The sequence below is a fragment of the Odontesthes bonariensis genome, chromosome 18, assembly GCF_027942865.1.
Source record: "Odontesthes bonariensis isolate fOdoBon6 chromosome 18, fOdoBon6.hap1, whole genome shotgun sequence".
Lineage (NCBI taxonomy): Eukaryota > Metazoa > Chordata > Actinopteri > Atheriniformes > Atherinopsidae > Odontesthes > Odontesthes bonariensis.
Genome location: NC_134523.1, coordinates 3,164,208 through 3,183,631, shown reverse-complemented (window position 1 = coordinate 3,183,631; position 19,424 = coordinate 3,164,208). Strand labels below are relative to the sequence as shown.

At 42.3% G+C, this 19,424-nt stretch overlaps 1 protein-coding gene across 2 annotated transcripts in view; it reads right to left on the bottom strand.

The window, feature by feature from the left end:
* Window positions 1–19,424, bottom strand: part of trappc9 (trafficking protein particle complex subunit 9) — a 242,679-nt gene that overhangs the window by 150,455 nt on the left and 72,800 nt on the right. For both annotated transcript variants that reach the window (XM_075449744.1, XM_075449745.1), the window contains one exon: window positions 17,392–17,544. In XM_075449744.1, coding sequence (XP_075305859.1) covers window positions 17,392–17,544 — 153 coding nt within the window. The remainder of the gene's footprint in view (window positions 1–17,391; window positions 17,545–19,424) is intronic.

The following is a 19,424-nucleotide window of genomic DNA, read 5'->3' as shown; positions in this document are numbered from 1 at the left end:
CCTGACAGTGCAGGTATGCAGCCAGACTCTCTTGCAAACTGTGCTTACTCTGATCATGCTCTAGGAACCATGTGCATAGACTTATTTTGTATGTTGCTCCGTCACGTTGGGGACATTGTTTTCTTCCAACTGTGCAGTGCGGGTAACATTCATATGTTATCACTACCTCTTTTTTTTGTTGTTGTTGTCCTGATTTTTATGGTAAACATTTTAAGTTGGTTTCAGCGAGTCCTTGGTTGGGTTGATGTGCCTCTGATGCACTCATGTCTATCAGATGGGAAACATTGCTTTATTAGACACTTTATTTCATTATTTATTTTCCTCTAACCTCACTACCTCTTTTTGTTTACGTTTACGTCTTGCGGTGGAATTTACTAAGTATGACGGTTTATTTATTATTAATGGCCTTTTTACCTTCGGTAAATATTAAAGACTAATGTTAACTTTCTGTAATCTTAAGTCGTTCTTTAAAAAAGTGGTGTACTCCTTATATATTGTTCATTGGATGACCTCTTGAACGAGAGAATGTTATGGAAGCAAAAGGTGTTATCCTGTTGAGATTGAAGATGTGGATGTGTTCGGTTTGTATAAAAGAAAGGGAGAAGGGCGGGAGTTATTTTTGTATGTCTGTTTTTGTCTTGTGTTTTTGTTTTCCCCCGTTTTTTCTTTGGCTCAGGAGTCACGTCAGGCCTCGGAGAGCTCCTTGTTTCTTTATGATATGACGACTCAGGGTAAGAATCTTCGCTTTATCTCTTGGAATCTGAAGGGCGCCAACCAGCTCATTAAACGTAACAAGGTAATGACTCATTTAAAGCAACTCAGGGGTGATATTTTACTTTTACAGGAAACTCACCTCTGCTCCTCAGAGGTTAACCGTATCAAGCGACCTTGGATAGGGCACACATTTCACTCTAAATTTCCAGTAAGGGCAAGGGGGGCAGCCATCCTCATTCATAGGAGTGTACCGTTTGAGTTGACAAACTCCATTGAAGACCCTAATGGTCGATTTGTAATCATTTTGGGTCATTTGTGTGGCATGCCTGTGGTAATGGCCTGTGTTTATGCACCTACATTGGATGATGATAAATTCTTTACGAGCTTTTTCTCCTCCCTTCCTAAAGTTGATGACCACTACTTAATTATTGGTGGCGACTTCAATTTGATTCAAAACCCCTCCCTGGACAGGTCCTCCTCTAATCCTCAGTTGTTATCCAAATCAGCTAAAGTCCTTGACACATTTATGACAAGTTTGGGTTTATTTGATCCATGGAGAACTAAATTTCACTCAGACAAAGCTTTTTCCTTTTTTTCGCATGTCCATCATTCATATTCGCGGATAGATTTTTTTTCTCTTGGATAATTATTTTTTTATCTGAGATCCACTCATGTGCGTAGCATTGCATTGTTATCTCGGACCACGCCCCTGTGTCTGTGGATGTTGGCTTTCCCAGGCGTATCACCCCGTCCAGGCAGTGGAGACTTAACTCCTCTTTGTTAGCGCAGGCTTCCTTAAAAGACTTCCTTCATACGCAGATCTCCCTGTTCTTTAATACTAATGATTCTCCAGAGATCTCTAGATGCACTCTGTGGGAAACTTTTAAGGCGTTTATGCGCGGGCAAATTATATCATACGTGTCATCCCTAAAGAAGGCGGAGAGAGTGGAGTCAGAGACACTCACCTGGGAGATGCTTAAAATTGACAATTTGTATGCCACAGCTCCAACCCCTGCCCTTTACAAAGAACGCCTTCAGCTTCAGTCTAAATTTGATTTATTATCCACAAATAAGACTCAGAAGCAGTTATTCCTCGCTAAACAGCGTTTCTTTGAGGCTGGGGACAAAGCAGGAAGATTACTAGCGCATCAGGCACGTGCTGCCTCACTATCCAGACTGATCCCAAAGATCAAATCCGCGTAAGGTGAAGTTACCTCAGATCCTATCAAGATTAATAAGATATTTTGTTCTTTCCATTCTAACCTCTACTCTTCACAACGTCCTTCAGATGTTTGGGACGGAGACAACCCTCTAGATAAAATTGTTTTTCCTAAAGTGGATGGGGATTTGTGTAGGGAGCTGGGGGATCCAATTTCTACCAGGGAGGTACAGGAGGCGATCATGTCACTTCAGAATGGTAAAACTCCAGGCCCTGATGGGTTCACTGTTGAGTTTTTTTAAGCTATTCTCAGCCACCATTGCTCCAGCCCTCCAGAGAATGTATAATGAATCCTTTGCTGAGGGCCGCCTGCCTCCAACCCTGTCGGAGGCCTCTATTTCTCTCCTGCTTAAGAGTGATAAAGACCCTCTTATGTGCGGTAGCTATAGGCCCATTTCTCTCTTAAATGTGGATCTAAAGATCCTGTCGCTAGCCCAACGCCTACAGCAGGTCCTGGCAAAGATAATATCAACTGACCAAACAGGTTTCATGCTGGGAAGGCACTCATTTCATAACACAAACTCTTAAATATCACTAGTGCTCCCAGTTCGACCACCCCAGAAATGATTATCTCACTGGATGCAGAGAAGGCCTTCGACAGGGTGAAGTGGAACTTCCTTTTTTTTGTCTAGCAGAAATTTGGTTTCACCCCAGAATTTATATCTTGGATCAAATTGCTGTACGCCAACCCAGTCGCCTCAGTCCACACAAATGGACTCCAGTCCGACCCATTTCCCCTCTATCGTAGAACCATCTGGCTGCGTCAGGAGGGTGGGTTTGAGGGCATCACCAGAGCAGCTCATAAATTATCATTGTATGCTGAAGACCTCCTTTTATACATGTCAAATCCAGCTGTTTCTCTCCCCATGGTTCTGAACATCTTAGACAAATTTGGGTCCTATTCAGGTTATAAGCTTAACCTTCACAAGAGCGAACTTTTCCCCATCAACTATCTGGCCAGAAATATCCCCCCTGCATTTTTCCCTTTCAAATATGCTACAGATGGATTTAAATACTTGGGGGTGCACATTACATATCCAATCAATCAACTTTTTTCCCAAAATTGTACTCCTCTCCTTGAGAGGTGTGAGCTAGACTTTGACAGATGGTCTGGTCTCCCTCTATCCCTGGTGGGTCGTGTTAGTTTAGTTAAAATGGTTTGTTTTACCCAAGTTTCTATATCTCTTTTCACATATCCCTGTCCTTATTTAAAAGTCTTTTTTAGATCGCTCGATCAATTAATAAGTTCCTTCCTCTGGGGCAATAAAAATCCACACATCAGAAGAACAGTCCTGCAGCTCCCAAAGGCCCTTAGTGGCTTAGCATTGCCAAATTTCCTACACTTCTACTGGTCCTGTAATGTTCATAAACTTTTATACTGGATTACCAACACAGCAAATGAAGAGCGTCCTGCTTGGGTGGATATGGAACTAGCATCCTCTAAGGTTTCCCTTCACTCCCTGGTGTGCTCCCAACTCCCTTTGACTGCCTCCAACTTTACCTCAAACCCAGTGGTAACTAATTCTGTTAAAATCTGGATTCAAATTCAGAAAAGCCTTGGCCTCCATAGGGCCTCAGAACTCTCCCCCATTGTAAACAATCACCTATTTCTGCCCTCTTGCACTGATTTGACTTTTAGGACTTGGTTCGATAGAGGTATAACTAAATTTAGGGACCTGTACAACCAAGGGACTTTTATGTCCTTTTCTGAGCTTTCAACAAAATTTGACCTGCCCAAATCTCAGTTATTTCGCTTCTTTCAGGCAAGGCATTTTATTCAGAATCAGAACCCCAAATTCCCTAGTCGTCCTCCTGAAACTCTCGTGGACTCATTATTGGCTCTTGATCCTAAACAAAAGCGGCTAATTTCTAGCATTTACAGCCTTATTAATTCTGCTGTAGACACACCAGTATCCGGTCCCAAGGATTCTTGGGAGCAAGAACTTGGAACCACACTGCCCGATCATTATTGGCAACAAGTTTTACGGCTGGTTCACTCCTCTTCAATATGTGCAAGGCACGGCCTTCTACAGTTTAAAGTTGTACACAAGGTTCATTACACTAATTTGAGGCCATCTCGGATTTACTCCAATATAACTGATTCCTGTAATAGGTGCAAACATTCCCCAGCCGACCATTCCCATATGTTTTGGTTTTGTCCCAGGCTTGCCACATTTTGGTCTGAAATCTTTAAAACTCTTAGCACAGCTTTTCTCATGGGCTCTGTGGAGAGCTCCGCTCCAGCTGGCGGCTGTGACCGATTTATATTAATACCTGTATTTTAATATTTGAAATTTCAGGGGATCTTGATAATAATTTAGTATAGTTGGTTCGCGAGGTTGTTTAGTGCCTCTAAAAAAAAAAAAATTAAAAAAAAAAAAATTAAAAAAAAAAAAAAAGGCTTTAGTAAGCTATTAAAGGAATTGTCGGAATGGTGGGATGTTTATAAAAAATAAAACATACCATCATTCTGACAATGGGAGGAAAAAAGTCCGACAATTTGAGGCCCATGTCGGCATGTAACCGAAAGAAGGCCATCAGATAGAAATGAAAAGCCTGCTTTTCTTTTTTCTCGTTTAAAAAGAATAGCATCATACTTCCTATACTTCTGTGTGCCTTCCTGTAGCCTGCAAAGTAGCTATTATCTCAATAAAAACGTTTAAAAACGGGACAGCAAAGTAATGAAAGAAGCGTGGCGAAGTGGATGTAAGTTGAAATGATGAAAATTAACCCTCTGTACTGCAGCTGAGCCGCATCTAATCATATAAGTCGCTGTTCCGCTATAATATATTGTTCATCCCAACCCCTTTTAAAATAAAACACATGCAAGCTTAACATAAAGTAACTGTACATTCATAATAATACAGGCCTGCTAGATAATACCTTAAATTGTTTCAGTCTTCTTTATTTCCGTGTAAAAAAAAAAAAAAAAAAAAGTTAGAGTGAATATAAAACAAGCTGTTGGGTCAGGAAAATCTGAAATTTTAGAGTTCGGGCACAGTTATAAGCGTGTGAAGAATAAATGAGTGAATTTTCACTTCTAACCTTGAGAGAAGCAGCGTGGACACAGGAGCAGCTGCAGCACCAGCAGCTGTGCTCGGCACCACCGCAGGAGCTGCTGCTTTCATCCCACTCAAACAATACCCAAAAAAAAATGACGCCCACAGCTTAAGCTCTGACGTCAAAGGAATCATATCACTCTCTGACGTCAGTGCAATTTCCCTCCAGAGAGGGGATGTTACCAGCCTCTGCAGCAGCTCCGGAAACTGAGTTGACGGACATACTCAAAGACGAGCAAACTTCACAACAGCTGAATTTAAAAGGAACGAAAGGATAAAAAAAAAAGGTGCGAAAAAAGGAAGGTTGTTGCACTGATGAGGTGAATCCTGTCGGACTGAGAGATACTATCAATTTACAACAACAGGTAAACAGTGAGGAAATGTTCAGTGTATTTTCACAGCAAACAGCTTATCAAGCTGTGCACTGCGCTCAGCCACAGAGCTAAAAACCCCTAAAGGCCCAGAGCTAACACACACCGGCAGGCTCTTTGACACCTGCACTAACAACTTTTTTTTTTGGCCATCTTGAGGCAGCAAAAACGAGTTGGGAACACAACAGTAACGTCGCCTTTTAAGCTGGCCATTAACTCGTGCACACATTCAACAAATGATCAGCCGTGTCATCAGCTGGCAGCTCAGAAAGTCTGCTTTTGAGTTGCAGGCTGGAAAGCTAAACAAGGAACCAAAGCCCACCTTCTACAGGCTGCTCACCGTGAGCGACCCCTTTGTAATACGTGTAGTTTGCTCTATCGTTACACTAATACCCATTCTTTCTGATGATATCTAACGGTTGGATATAAGTTGGACTGTAAAATAAACTAAACGAAAGCCTCGTGTGCAATAAGTAAACAGACTTGCTGACTGGCTGTAATTGACTCAGGTTTGCTCGTACAGCTAAAACTATAATCAGTATTCTGTTGTTTTTTTGTTTTTTTAAATCAATTTATAAAATATTTTCCTGTCTGAAAGCTCTGTCCGTCTGTGTAAATACTCAATTCAGCGCTCGCACGCATCGTGTCCCCCTACCATCCTCCCTCTTTGAGTGTTTGACATTCGTGGGTTTTCCACATAATCAAAGAGTTGGAGTCGCATCACGAAACAAACTCCAGTCTCGAGTTGATGTCGTTTGAAGCAGCGTCGGAAACCTTTGGGGGTTTAAACTGCAGTCTGACGCAGACACAAATGAAAGACGCTCATCGCGACCGACATTAACCCAGCTGGTGCTGTGTTTAATGCTGCATTTACTCATCACCAGGAACTCTCCAACAGGGAAAAAAATCTGAGAAACATTCTGGGTCGGCAACTTTGGGTAAAGGTTTGCCAACTCTGACCCTTCCACATTTCCACCTATTCTCCAAAAGGGCAGCTTGTACGCAAAAACACAGGTATTTTTATTTTTTTCCTGCGTTTGCTCCCATGAAACATGGGACAAAGTACTTTTGGAGCATTCGGGCTAGTACTTTCTCCTGTTTCGTGGACTAAAGCTGCATTTCGACTGCAAAAAGGTTTTCTCCGTCCTTTGGGGCAAAGCAGAGTTCCAGGCTGGAAATTTCACAGTTGGAGGGAGCCGACAACCACTGAGCATCTCTGATTGGTCGAGCGTCCTCAGGGTTTTGTTTCCTCCTTTCTGTCACTGCAGCTGGTGAAATCGGTTCATTTAAAGTTGTACAGCAGCAACAGTTGTTGCCGTTTGTTAACGCAACGTTATAAGACAGCCATTTGTGTAGCTTCAGTCCGCTGGAGAGAGCAGGAGGACTGAGGAGAGACACCTTCGACTGTGACAAGAAAGCAGTCAAAGCACAATCAGAAAATGTTAATCTGCAGTTGCTCATTGAAATGTGTAACGTGAATAGATTTTAAGTGAATGGAGCTAACGCGCTTCCTGTTCTGCAGGCAGCTCAGAGCAGCACGCCAATGCCAACACTCTGCTGAGCACCGTTGGGAAGAAGGGGCATACGTCAGCTGACTTAATTTGCCTTATTTATGGTGCACCTTGGGCTTCTGTGGAAACGCAACAGACACGGGGCCTTGCTTTGTGGCCGTGTTGAGCAAAAATGCAGTTTTGGGACCATTTCCAACGTCTCCTGGCCAAAGTTAAAATGTTTTTAAGTCGTCATGACCTTGAGAAAGCCATCCATGCCCTAATAAGTTCAAGGTTAGACTATTTTAATGCTCTTTATGTGGGCGTCTCCCAGTCTTCTCTCAGCCGCCTTCAGCTGGTGCAGAACGCTGCTGCCCGTCTTTTAACCAACACCAACAGACGTGTGCACATCACTCCTGTTCTTAACTCCCTCCATTGGCTTCCTGTCCTTTATAGAATTGATTTTAAACTTTTAATGTTTGTTTTTAAAGCTCTTAATGGCCTCGCCCCATCGTATTTATCTGAGCTTTTAACAGTCCTGGTAGAGCTCTGAGGTCAACAGATCAGTTTCTGCTGGAAGTGCCCAGGTCAGAATACAAACCCTGGGGTGAGCGAGCCTTTTCCCAAAGCTACCCCCAGGCTCTGGAATAAGCCCCCCGTCCAGCTGCGTCTTATTTCTGACCTGGGCCTCTTCAGATCTGGGCTAAAAACCTACTTATTTAGGATGGCTTTTAATAGCCAGTAGTATGATGACACTTTTATCTTATTTTATCTTATTCGATTTTGTTGTATTTTATTGCTTTCACTGTTCTTTTATTGTTTTTATTTGTTTTTACTTATTCTTCTCTTTATGTATTACCTGCTGTAAAGCACTTTGGTACATCGTAATGATTGTCTGTAAAGGGCTGTATAAATAAAGTACATTTACATTACATCCTTCACAATAATAAGGTGATGTCCATCTAACCATCCTTTGTCTATACCAACTTTAGCCAGTTCAGGGTTGCAAGGGAGGGTCTCTTCGTCTAAGGAAGGATGGGAGTTCTGGACCCCCACCCCTCGAGTCCCACCTATGTTTGATGCAGACCATTTCTGTCGCCCACAGTTAGAGCCGACACTGCTCACAGTGCAAAACACTTCCCAAAATATCCCCACAGCCTAAAATAAGACGCTATAAAGGGAATTAAATAGAGAGTTTTTTTAGGTCTGCGCTCTGGTGACAATAATCTCCCGTTATCGTCTCGTTCTCTTCATCCCACTGTTTAACAGATTAGGCAGAGGCAGAAGAGGAAACAACCAAATATACAGTTGATGAGCTGAATCCTTCATGATGATACGCAGCCCGTTTCAGGAGGTACACATGACTCGGCGTGTCCTGTGGCACAGGGACTGCGTGAGTAATGGGTGCCGTGATTAACGACGATGGCACTGCTCCCCGATCACCCCCTCCCCTTTTACACCCACCTTCCAATCAGTATCCGTCTCCTTCTCCGTCTAACGGCCTCCGGGAGATTCGGGTGAGCTCAGCACTTCTATCAAAGGCCGCATTGCTGCCAGTGCTACAATAGACCAGTCGAGATTGGGAGTGTCGCAGCTGAAATAATGCTGCAGTGAGAGACTGAGGATTGGAGCCACATGATGAGCAGAATTATGAACGAACGATTACCATAAACACTGACGGAAATGTCCGTTTGGCCCGGATGCCCCACTGAGGTCACAGAGAGATCACTTAAGAACACCTGAGTTGCCCAAACAGTAGCAAGAGCTGGCTGCGTCAGCATGCAGCGATTCATGGGACATTTAACTCGAGGCGACTTAAAAAGCTTAACACTCCACTTTTCATTAAACATTTCATTAAATAAGTGGCTCCCTCTCGATGACCCCCGGTGGTTCCACGCATCGTTTTACTGATTGTCAGCCGTCCAGCGGAGAAACATTCTTGTCAAACATTTATTAAAATCACCGGAATACATTTGCCAAATTACAAGAAAAAACTTTGTCTTTTCCAGGTTTTATGCAAATTGAGGTTCAGTTTTACCATTATTTAGGGGGTGGTGCTAACAGAGCTGAGTGTCTGTGGTGACCTCAAACAATGACATCAAAAGAATTAACCGGAGACAGCAATTAGGCGAGAGGGGTAAATATACATATGAATAAAAACATACGTCCGACGGATGGATGAGTCGAAGCTCTCTCTCTAATCCCCAGTGAGTGGGTGAGATGATCAGTGACTTTTGAACATTATGAGAGTCTGGTGTGCAGTTTAAAGGTAAAAGTAAAAGTATATTCAGCTGCCACCATCTGAGGGAAGCCATCTTCCATAGGCTGATTACCGATGGCTTCAAACAGAGAGAGGTCGCACGGCTGCCGCGCCTGCCTTCATCTAACGTATAGAAATTTAGTAACAGTCTAAAGGTTTATAGTGTTGCAGAACACTTTCAAACCAAAAGCATTACCCACACCCTCTCCCCAAAGAAAGATTGGAACAAAGAGAAGTTTTGCAGCAACGCACCCAAAGATTCTACCTTAAAAGAATTTGTGTAGGCTGAGTTCAAAAGTGACAACATAAGCAGTTCAGCTGACTGAGAAAAAAAATATGAGAAGGTAGGAAAAAAGGCTCATCCTGGATTTAAAGGAGCTTTTGAATCCGGCTCCGCTGTTTTTGCCGTACCTTCTGGGCTCAGTCTCTGATTAAGCTGCAAACACTGACTGCATATGAGGTGCCGTCTTCAACCCCAACACTAATGAAAGCAGTAGCACTGTCATTAGCCACGACACTCACACCATTTAACACAATAAAGAGCGCTGCACGTCGGGGCCCATTAGGCCTGACCGATGACATCACTCCCATCTGATGCTGAGTTATGGCGCGTTGGAGTCGAGCTGAACTCAGAATGAGAGATAAACTCTGTCGGAGGATAAATCAGCGAGGCTCTGCCTGCTTTTGTCTGATTTGTCCCTTCGCCTCTGCTAAAGCACAGAGGACATTGAGTTCCAGGCAACATTAAATTAGAGGCTGATGGACTGACTCTCACCAGAGCATGGACCGAAATGCAAGCTGATCAATAAACAGGATATAATAAGCAAAGTTTGAAATTTCCTCAGATGACGTGTTGAATCACTGTGGACGTTCTGAAAGGTGTGAATCACACACGGGCGCAGTCTCTAACCTTCGGTGCGGCACGACAGACAATAAAAGCTGAGCCCTCAGTCGGAACAGGATAGTTGGACATCTGAGCTCACAGTTATATCAAATACAGAGAAGTGCCGATGTTAACACAATGCACCAGGCTGCATGCACCTCAGTGAGGCTGAGAAACACAATGCACAAGCTGCGAACTCCGATTTCTCCTCAGGCCGCAGAGCTGGAGTGTAAGAGGGTCTGAGAGTGGAGACCTTTGCACCCGATCAAAGAGGAGGAATTCATTCATATGCATCAGCATTTGTATTCATCCTCAAACTCAGATTTTGTTATTGCAGCTTTTCTCTGGTCGCTCTGTTTCCACTCGTGACTGATTGCGCTGACCTCACTGGCACTCATGAATATCCATATCAACAAAAATAACTTTTTTTTTTTCAAAAATGTAAAATCAAAAGGTTTCATTATGCGCTTCTGTAACAATGGGCCAAAAACAGTAACAGCATTAATTCAAATCTCATAATCTTGTGAACTATCGATTTGGAGTTAAAAATGCTTTAAACACAGGCTGCGGAACAACTGCTCGTGTCAACTTCTTACATCAGCCTTATTGGAGGCGTCTAAAGGTTAAAGAAAACAGTTTTGAACAAAAAACATTCCTAGTTCTGTTTAAAAGCTCGAGCTTGTCTTCGCTGAGCACACTGACTGCAAAGAGTGGCAAAGATGTGTAAAACATTCAATACTTTGACAACAAAGTTGTTGTTTTTATGTAAACATATGTAAATGTTGGTCTATTCATTTAGAATAAGATTATCTGCATTTTTCCCTGGTGATTGTTCCTTTAAGCTGGATAAGTAGTTTTTCCCTGTCCAAAATAAGAGCATGTCCTACAGGTAGCTGTGGCTCAGAAAGCAGAGCCAGTCATCAACAGATTCAGAGTCTGTGGCTTCCCACCCCCCTTCATGTAGGTGCCCCTTTTCTTTAGGGGAAAAAAAAATTGTAATGGTCACAGAGAAATCCAAATGACCCCCCAATAGCCTTGTTGAAGCGCATGATGTTGCTACTTCTTGATCCCCAAAAGAGATCGACACCTCATCCCTGCTAAATGAAGGCGCCGGGCTGAGAGGTATGGCCAAGGGAGGAAATTGGGATTGAGCCAATGTGTAAAGTACAAAAGCAGAAGATTCTCTTTGTAGGCTATTTTGTGCACTTTGTTTACGACTGCAGAACTGAACAGACATTCAACATTCCCTGTAGTGCATCTTCAGCTTTGTTGTTCATTTGTTTGTGGGCAGAGCTGTTTTTCTTCCATCTGCACAAAGCCGACTCAAAAGTGTTGCGTAGATGGAGCGTAGATTATTCCAAAGGGCTTCACAACAAATGGCATTTAAACCCTTGTTTGTTGTCGATGATCAGACCTGGAACAATCAATAACCCCATCTCTGATGACACCGCGGCACAAGTGGGTTCCTCGTTAAACCTTTCCCTCCCAAATGAGCCAGCTTTCGCTAAAATAACAGGCTGGTGGGAGTAAATAAAAAAAAAAAATGAAACTGGGGAAGAAAAACTCATTTCATGAAAATGAATTACTCGGTTCTCATTATTCCTCTTTAAGGAGCAATGGCCTTGTGAGCCCATTTTAAGTTAGAAAGCTAATGCGTAGATTTACTGAAATGTCAAACAACGCCTTAAAACAGACGATGTGACGGGCCAGCTGGTGTCAGTTTGGCTGGGGTACCCAGGGCAAGTGTCATTATATGGCTGACTCTGACAAGATAATTATTTACTAATGCTACAAACTGGTGTTGATAGAGCTTACATGTGGCCATTTGTGATGGCTAAGCAGTGCATTTGAATAGTTAGTTAATCCAGATTTAACAGTTTAATTAGCAAAGATGGCAGAACTTTGCTAATCTTCCTGCACAAACTCACACAGACGGAGAACAAAGCGAAACAAGAGTTTTATGCAAATAAGTTGATCCGTATATTAACGCAGCATTATTAACGCGACTGCATTAATGTATGAAAGCGCTAGATAGCATCGAGTGAGTTTGGGAAAAAAAACTGCATCCCGTAATTGTCATTGTAATAAGTGCATTCAGAGCTGCTGTTTAGGAGGAAACGCGTCTTATCTCATTAATTCAGGGCTTCAATTATTGCTCGGCTAATTAAAACACTGAAACGGTATCGTTAAAACAACCTCATGTGGAGAGTGGCACCGAGATAAACATGCAGCATCGCACGAGTTTACTCTCCCAGGCGTCCGAATCTGCATGCAAATGCATACAAAGCGAAGTCTGTGAGAGGCAGGAGCAACTCCGCACTGATCTCACATTAATATTCATCAGCCCATGGAGTCTGCAGCGAAGAGGTTCAACAGGGAGGAGGAGAGGTCGGGGCCAGTACACGAGAGGAGAAGGATGAGATTGAACTATGACAGAGGGTGGAGACGGAACACAACGAATGAGCTCCGAGGTAGGGGGAAAGGTTCGGGCGCCTTCTTTGGAAGCCAGGAAGAAAAAGGGAAAGTGAGCAGGCTAAAAGCTAGGCGGGAAGCAGAGATGGACAGACCTCCCTCCTATTACTGGTGAATCATTAATCAGGAAGGCAGAGATCATATGGGCACATGTACCAACATTTTCTTGGAAAATGTACGTAGCTATAAGAGAAGGAAAGGGTTACGTAAAGAGTATAAAATATTCAAATTCCCACTCTAGTATTTAAGCAGCCATATTGGCAGAAGGAAAACCTGAGGAGTTGCAGGATGGAGCTGTAGCAGCTGGGTTGAGCTCTATGAGGTTACAGGAGGAACTAACACAAGCCAGGTGGAGAAGCATGCCGGTGTGTTTTCCTCTGGTCGCAAAACTGGCAGACGTGACGTGTTCTGGTTATGACTGTGATGGCATGAAATCAGATTCTGTAAGCCTTCATGTTTAATTTAAAGATGTTCAACTACAGCAGAAGTGGGCAGAGTCATTGCAGTGTCCCATTAAAAAAAAATACCACAGACTACGCAGGTCTGCAAATTTAACCATGAAACGGCTTGGTTTTGCAAATAAAAGAATTCTAAAGTATGACACGGATCCAAGCATTTATCTGAGAAATGTCAGGAGTACGAACAGGCACGACTTCCTTTTCACCACATCAGAATAAGGGACAGATTGTTTTTTAGGGGATTGATACCAGACTAGATGACAGATTAGGTACTGCAGGGGCCGATAGGCCACATCTGCTAGCAGCCAAACTAGCCACAGATGCTAGCAGCCACTACGACTGGCAGGCCAGAGCTGCAGGTGCTAATGGCAACTAGCCAACTCAACCAGGTAGGAGGGACTTGATCTCTGGAAAAAGGGTCTTTAATACAGTATTCATGATTTTTGGTTGTGTAAATTTAGTAAAAGGTAAGATGTCAACCTCAGCATCAGTACAATGTCAATACAGCAGAGGAGTGTAAGAAACACTTGAAGTTTGTGCTTATTTTAGTGATTTGGATTCATTACCACAGCACTACAATTTACAATATCTAGTATTATCATATCATGAATAAAGACAGCGGTTATTATTTTTGGTTTATCCTCTGTTCCTATGTTAAAGGAGAAGTTTTTTTGTTTGTTTGTTTTGTTTTTTAAAGCTGGACCTTATTTCTGCCATAAAATACAATCATCTACTCACGATAAAGTCGTACTCAAAGTCGTCGTCCACGTTGTCAAAATCTGATAAATATTCTGCAATGTTGCACAAAACTAGCAGAAGCAAACTCTGTGTGAAGTTAGCCGAAATAAGTCAATGAGCTGTGCTGCAGCGGCGCGCGGTGATGACGTCATCCCACTAGACGCGTGTGTAGAAAGCCCCCGATAGCCCCCAATAACAACAACACGGCAGCTCTGAACTAACAGTGCAATAGTACGCGTTCATTCATTTATTTGTCTGGAAGTATCGGTGAAATAAAGACAGATAATGCCTTATTTAGAGGCTGTATTGTCTATGCCCGGTTCTCTCCCGTTATATGGTTATGCGCGGATCTCGAGTGATCTAAATAGCGCCCGAAGGACGCCCACTTTCACCAAACTGTTATCGGTGAGTAGATGAACGTATTTTATGCCATAAATAAGGTCCAGATTTAAAAAAACGAACTTCCCCTTTAATCCAGTTCTCCCGTGCTGACATCAGCGGTGGTTTATCCACTTGTAGTGCTCATCCCCATAAGAAGAGAAGGGAGTCCACACTTTTACATGATCCAGTACAGACACAACACGTTAAGTACGATAAACATTCTTGATTGCAAATGCATGACTCACATCATTTTGAAACATACAGGTCAGAGACAATAATCAGTTTTGCTAGCAAAGGCCCCATACTGAGTTAAAAGAAGCTGTGTTGAAGTGTTGAAGTGACAGCTTGTCAAATGATCTACATGCTATGGAATGTAAACACTTCCTTCTCTTATCTCCTTTAACAATGACACACTGGACCATTATGAAGAAACGTAAAGGGACAATAATGCTGAGCCATGACACACTGCGGCTGCTAGTTTTTTCCTCATGCAAACACCACAAAAGACCTTTACCCACAGCAGACATTTTGACTCGTCACAGCATGAAAGGCTCCTGTGTAATGAATAAGAGTAAAAGCAGCCAAATTCCTTTTACTGCCCCAGAAAATCTTGACAATGAACCATCATGCAAAACAGCCTGAGCATCCTAAAGTGAAATGTAGCCGTAATCAATACACCTCCCGATTTCCTGCCATGACCTTTAAGAAAAAGTCGATTTTGTTTTTTTAATTTTATAACCTTTTTTTTCCCCCTTTTTCATTTCTATGAATCACTAACAATGCACAGAAAAGTCCACCATATTGCAAGGTTCCATGGTAGCCTGGAGTGGACAAACCAAACAAATCTGCCTTTTCACATTTTTAGGTATCCATCCCAGTTTCGCCATCAGACTTGTTAAGGGTTGTAATCAGCACCGTCTGGAGCTACATGTCATTAAAATTGACCCACTGCAGCATTGAGTCATCTAAAATAATTTTAGAGCCAAATCCAGCGTTTATCCAGGAAACTCATGGGTGAACTAAGACAATGGTAAACTGCTCAGTTGATAGGAAACCAAAGAGACTTTTCATGGAGACTGATGAGAGGGAGACGGATATTTGGTCCCAGAGAAACAGCAGCTTTAATAATTAAAGCAAGGCTGAAATCTTTGCGAACGCTTCCCATCTCAAGGAGCCATAACAGAAGCAGAGAATGTAGAAAACACTTAAGCTGATCATGTCCTTAATCAAACAACTTGTACCAAATGCAGACCTGAGGACACATTGGCTATGCATCTGCTCAAGAAAGGTCCGGGTTTAGAGGGCATTTGAAGATTAATCACTGAGATTTGGTCATTCTTTACTCATATCAGCACAAATCCAACTTAAAACAAGATCATTTCTAAGGATCTTACGTGTCATTGAATCATTTACTCTGACAAAGTTCTGTTGTTATATCATCTATTACAACAATCTGGCAGTGGCAAGAAAGTGGCAAAATACTATGGGTGTAGACTATATAAATCTCTTCAGAGACTTGGCATTTAACCAGCTGCTGTCTCATGACATGAAGGAAGAAATTAAGTTCTGATCCACGGAGACAAAAGTCAGGGAGGCATTTATGGGACATGAGCCAATGCACAGAGGATGACTCCATCTGAATTTAAAGCAAAGGATTAAAGAAAAGCAACCGCCTAATAATTAGTGTCTCGTTGCTTAAACTTGTAAGCTTTGAAATTGTCGCTGATGAACATTTTTTCCTTAAACACTACCAAAATTGTAATATTCCTATTAATGGAGTAGTTAGATGTCATCTTCACTGAATCGGAAATTAGAGTTGATAAAACACAAGACAGGGTTAAGATAATTTTCAGCAAACTAATGTCCCGACTGCTTCAGAAAATAAGAAATTAGAAGAGGAAAAACATCATGGAATCAGTCACATTTAGTGCTTTGTTGCCGCTCTCATGGCTTTCATGACAGCTTAAGTTCTTTGATGACTTCACTAATAAAAATAAATATTCTTCAACAATTAGGTTAAAACTTTCATGTATAGCAGGTGACGGATCGGGTTAGGAGCGGGTTGGAGCCTGTTTGCTGGCCACGTGTGGTCATCGTCATCCTGAAAACTACCTCAGCATCTCCAAAGCACTGAGAAAAATGTCCAAAGGTTCAGTGTCCACCTGTACACTTACTGTAGAGGTAATTATCTCCTCTGGCCCTTCAGCTGACATCAACCCCATATCATCAATGATTGTGGAAATGGGCTCGTTTTCTTTAGACAGCCATCTTTACATGTTTCATTGGACCTGAACCAAACTAAAGTTTCAGCATCATCTCCTTGTCCAATCCAGTTTGGCGATTCATCTCTGAGCATCACTTTCATCCAATCATCACTCTGTGACAGCTTACCTTTGGCCCGCTGTAACCTCGTTTTCTTCAGTTTAGCTGTTAGTGATGGTTTACGTTTGGCTTTTCTGGATGGAAACCCCCAATTCCTTCAGCCAGTTTTTTTTGTCAGTTCAGCCATAAACATGGATTCCTGTCTCAGCCCTTTTTTTTTTGCTCTCTTCTGTAGCACATTTTCTACTTTGAGTTTCCCATCACAAGGCTTTAGCGTCTTCTTGGTCGACCTGCATGTTTCCCTTATACAACCTTCCTATTTTTGTTTGTACGTGCTCCAAATTTTGGAGACAGCTGACATCTTTTCCCACAATCCAAGTTAAATCACACCTCCGGGGGAAGATTTCTAACCCTTTCCATTGTTTTAACTGACAACTCTCTCTTTGTGGGCAAGTTTTCTGTCAATCAACCAGGTATAACAGCTTCTGAAGCTCTGCAGGCATTTTTTAGGAATGCAAATTACAAATTGATTTCAGATTTAATACCCTACATTGATTGCCATTGATAACAACAATGTGTCATATTGGTTTCTTTAGTTTTCTGCAACATAAAGCAAAAGAATGAACATTCTTCAAGAGTGGCGATTCCACATGTGTTAACGGGAGTTGTGGCAGCATCCAATAATAACAGTAACTTTTACCAGGTCTGGGACTCTCGTTCGGTATCAGGAAGGGAGAAAATAATTACCTATGACACGAAGGGTGAGGAGGACTTATTCTACTTAAAATCCCCAAACAGTTTCTTTATCAATACAGAGTCAAAAACATTGGCATGTGGAAGAAGTAAGAGTTGCATAAACTATTCCTCAAAGCAGGATCTTTTCGTCTATGGGTATCAAAGTTAGGACGTACCTCTAATTATCTAATGTATATGGTTTGTGATGACGCCCTTAGAACCATCTTTCTATGGGGGTGTGATTTTATTGAAGGCGTTTAGTTCTGTTGACTTCCCGTTTTCCACTCACCATCATTGAGGTCCTGCAGCAGGTTTTCCTGACCAGAGAAGTCCAGCTTGACTTTGAAGCTGACAGTCAGTGTCACAGCCTGGCCGGGCTTTAGAGGCAGGTGTCGCAAAGCTTCCTCCAGCTCCCAGCTCAGAAATTCCCCAAACACTTTCTCTGTGTCCACAAAAAAGGGGAGAGACAAGGAAATGAATACTTCTGGTGGAAAAAAAGACTGCCAAAATAACATGTGATATAAGAAGAATTAAGCAGGAAAATGTATTTTTAAGAGGCTGATTACGGTCTTTGCTGCAGGAGGAGCAGCAGGGGGGACGGGGGTTGAACAACACAAAGAATGCTGGTGTTACTGTCATGTTTCTTGTGCCCGTCACTAGACTCGATGTTGTAATTTATGATTCCCAGCCCCTTCTTCCGCAGACGAATGACTCAGCTGCAACCACTTCAGCCCGGAGCACCAAATGAATGATACATCACCTAAATAAAGCATGCGCTCTGTCAGTGCAGGTGAGACACTCCTGATCTTTAGGGCTGCAGGAACAACAACCAGGCGGATTTTAACACGAGCGCAGCAGAGTGACGGGCTGGGGGGGGCTGCAAGCTCGCTGCAAGAACAACAGTTTTCACATCCCTGCTTCATTCATAAGCAAAGCCCATAAAATCCTCTAAGAGGACGTGAATGTAGGCAGCATTAAATAAAGATTCAGTGAATAACCCTCTGCTTTAAATATTCATAAACTCAAAGCTCAGAGAGAAAGAGCAGCCAGTGTGGCAGTGGGGGGTGGTTTAAAAGACATCAGAACTATGGAAAGAAAAAAAAAAGAGGAGCCATTTATGTGAATGTGCAACATGAGGACATAATTCAACAGGTAGACGGCCAGGATTGTGGGTGGCGCTGCTATTATCACACCGTATAAAGAGAAGTCAGGAGATATGGCTGTTATCTTATTCTTCAAACTACAAAAGAAGTCAAGTCAGCTGCACCTCAGAGCAAAAACTTAAATATCTAATCTCCAATCCAAAAACTGTTTCTGCGGAAAAAGAAAAAAAGAAAAAAAAAAGCACATCCCCTACCACATTATGGGAAAAAGTAATTAGTGAACTAAATGGAAATCGAAAAGTTCAGCTGCAGACATTCATTTATATGGAGGCACAAATATTGACCAAACCAAACCGTGGAGAGTACATTCAGTTCTCACTTCAGCCCAGCCGAAACTAATTCAGTCACCGTGAGACTCCCGAGATATTCGCCACACTATAATGTAGAGTTTGTGTTGAAAGAGTCTCAGAGGGCTGCAGATGAAACATACTGAGGGGTCCTTCTAATCTAAAGAAAGGCCTCCTGGTACAATCTGCTGAATCCTCCGGAATATTCATCAGATCCTCTTGATGCTAAGAAGGCTGAAATCCTTGTGTTTCAATGCTAATATGTTGATATTTGAGATGCATCATTTTCCACTTTTCACAGTGTTCGTTTTTGTAATTCCTGAGAGGAATGTTCGAGCCAAATTCGATTTCAATCTTCCATCAGGATATGCGATTTATCCACTGGGAAGACAGACAAAGGTCCATCTTTTAGTTTCAGAAATCGCTAACTAGGAAATGTTAGGAGTCAGAAACAGCATGTGGTCACATGGATGCTGACAATACACACATATTCTGGTCCTGCCAAAAGTTAAAAGGATACTGGGACAAACTATGGAGGGGTGTACAAAAAACAATAGGATATAAGATACCAAAAACATGTAAAATACTCTACTTGGGGAATTTAACACGAGAGATAATACAAAGAGAGGATGAGTATCTTGTTAAAGTGCTGCTATCAGCCATTAAAAAAACGATTACGAGAATGTGGTACAGTAGACCCACCGACTGAGGAGCAGTGGATGTGCACTGTGGAAGAAATTTTTGTAATGGAGAAAATCACACACAAACTGAGACTACAAGAGGCACAATTTGAGGATAAAGGTGAAAAATGGACTGATTATAAAGGACGAGAAGAGGACACCACCATTGCCACTGGATAATAAGGACATTGA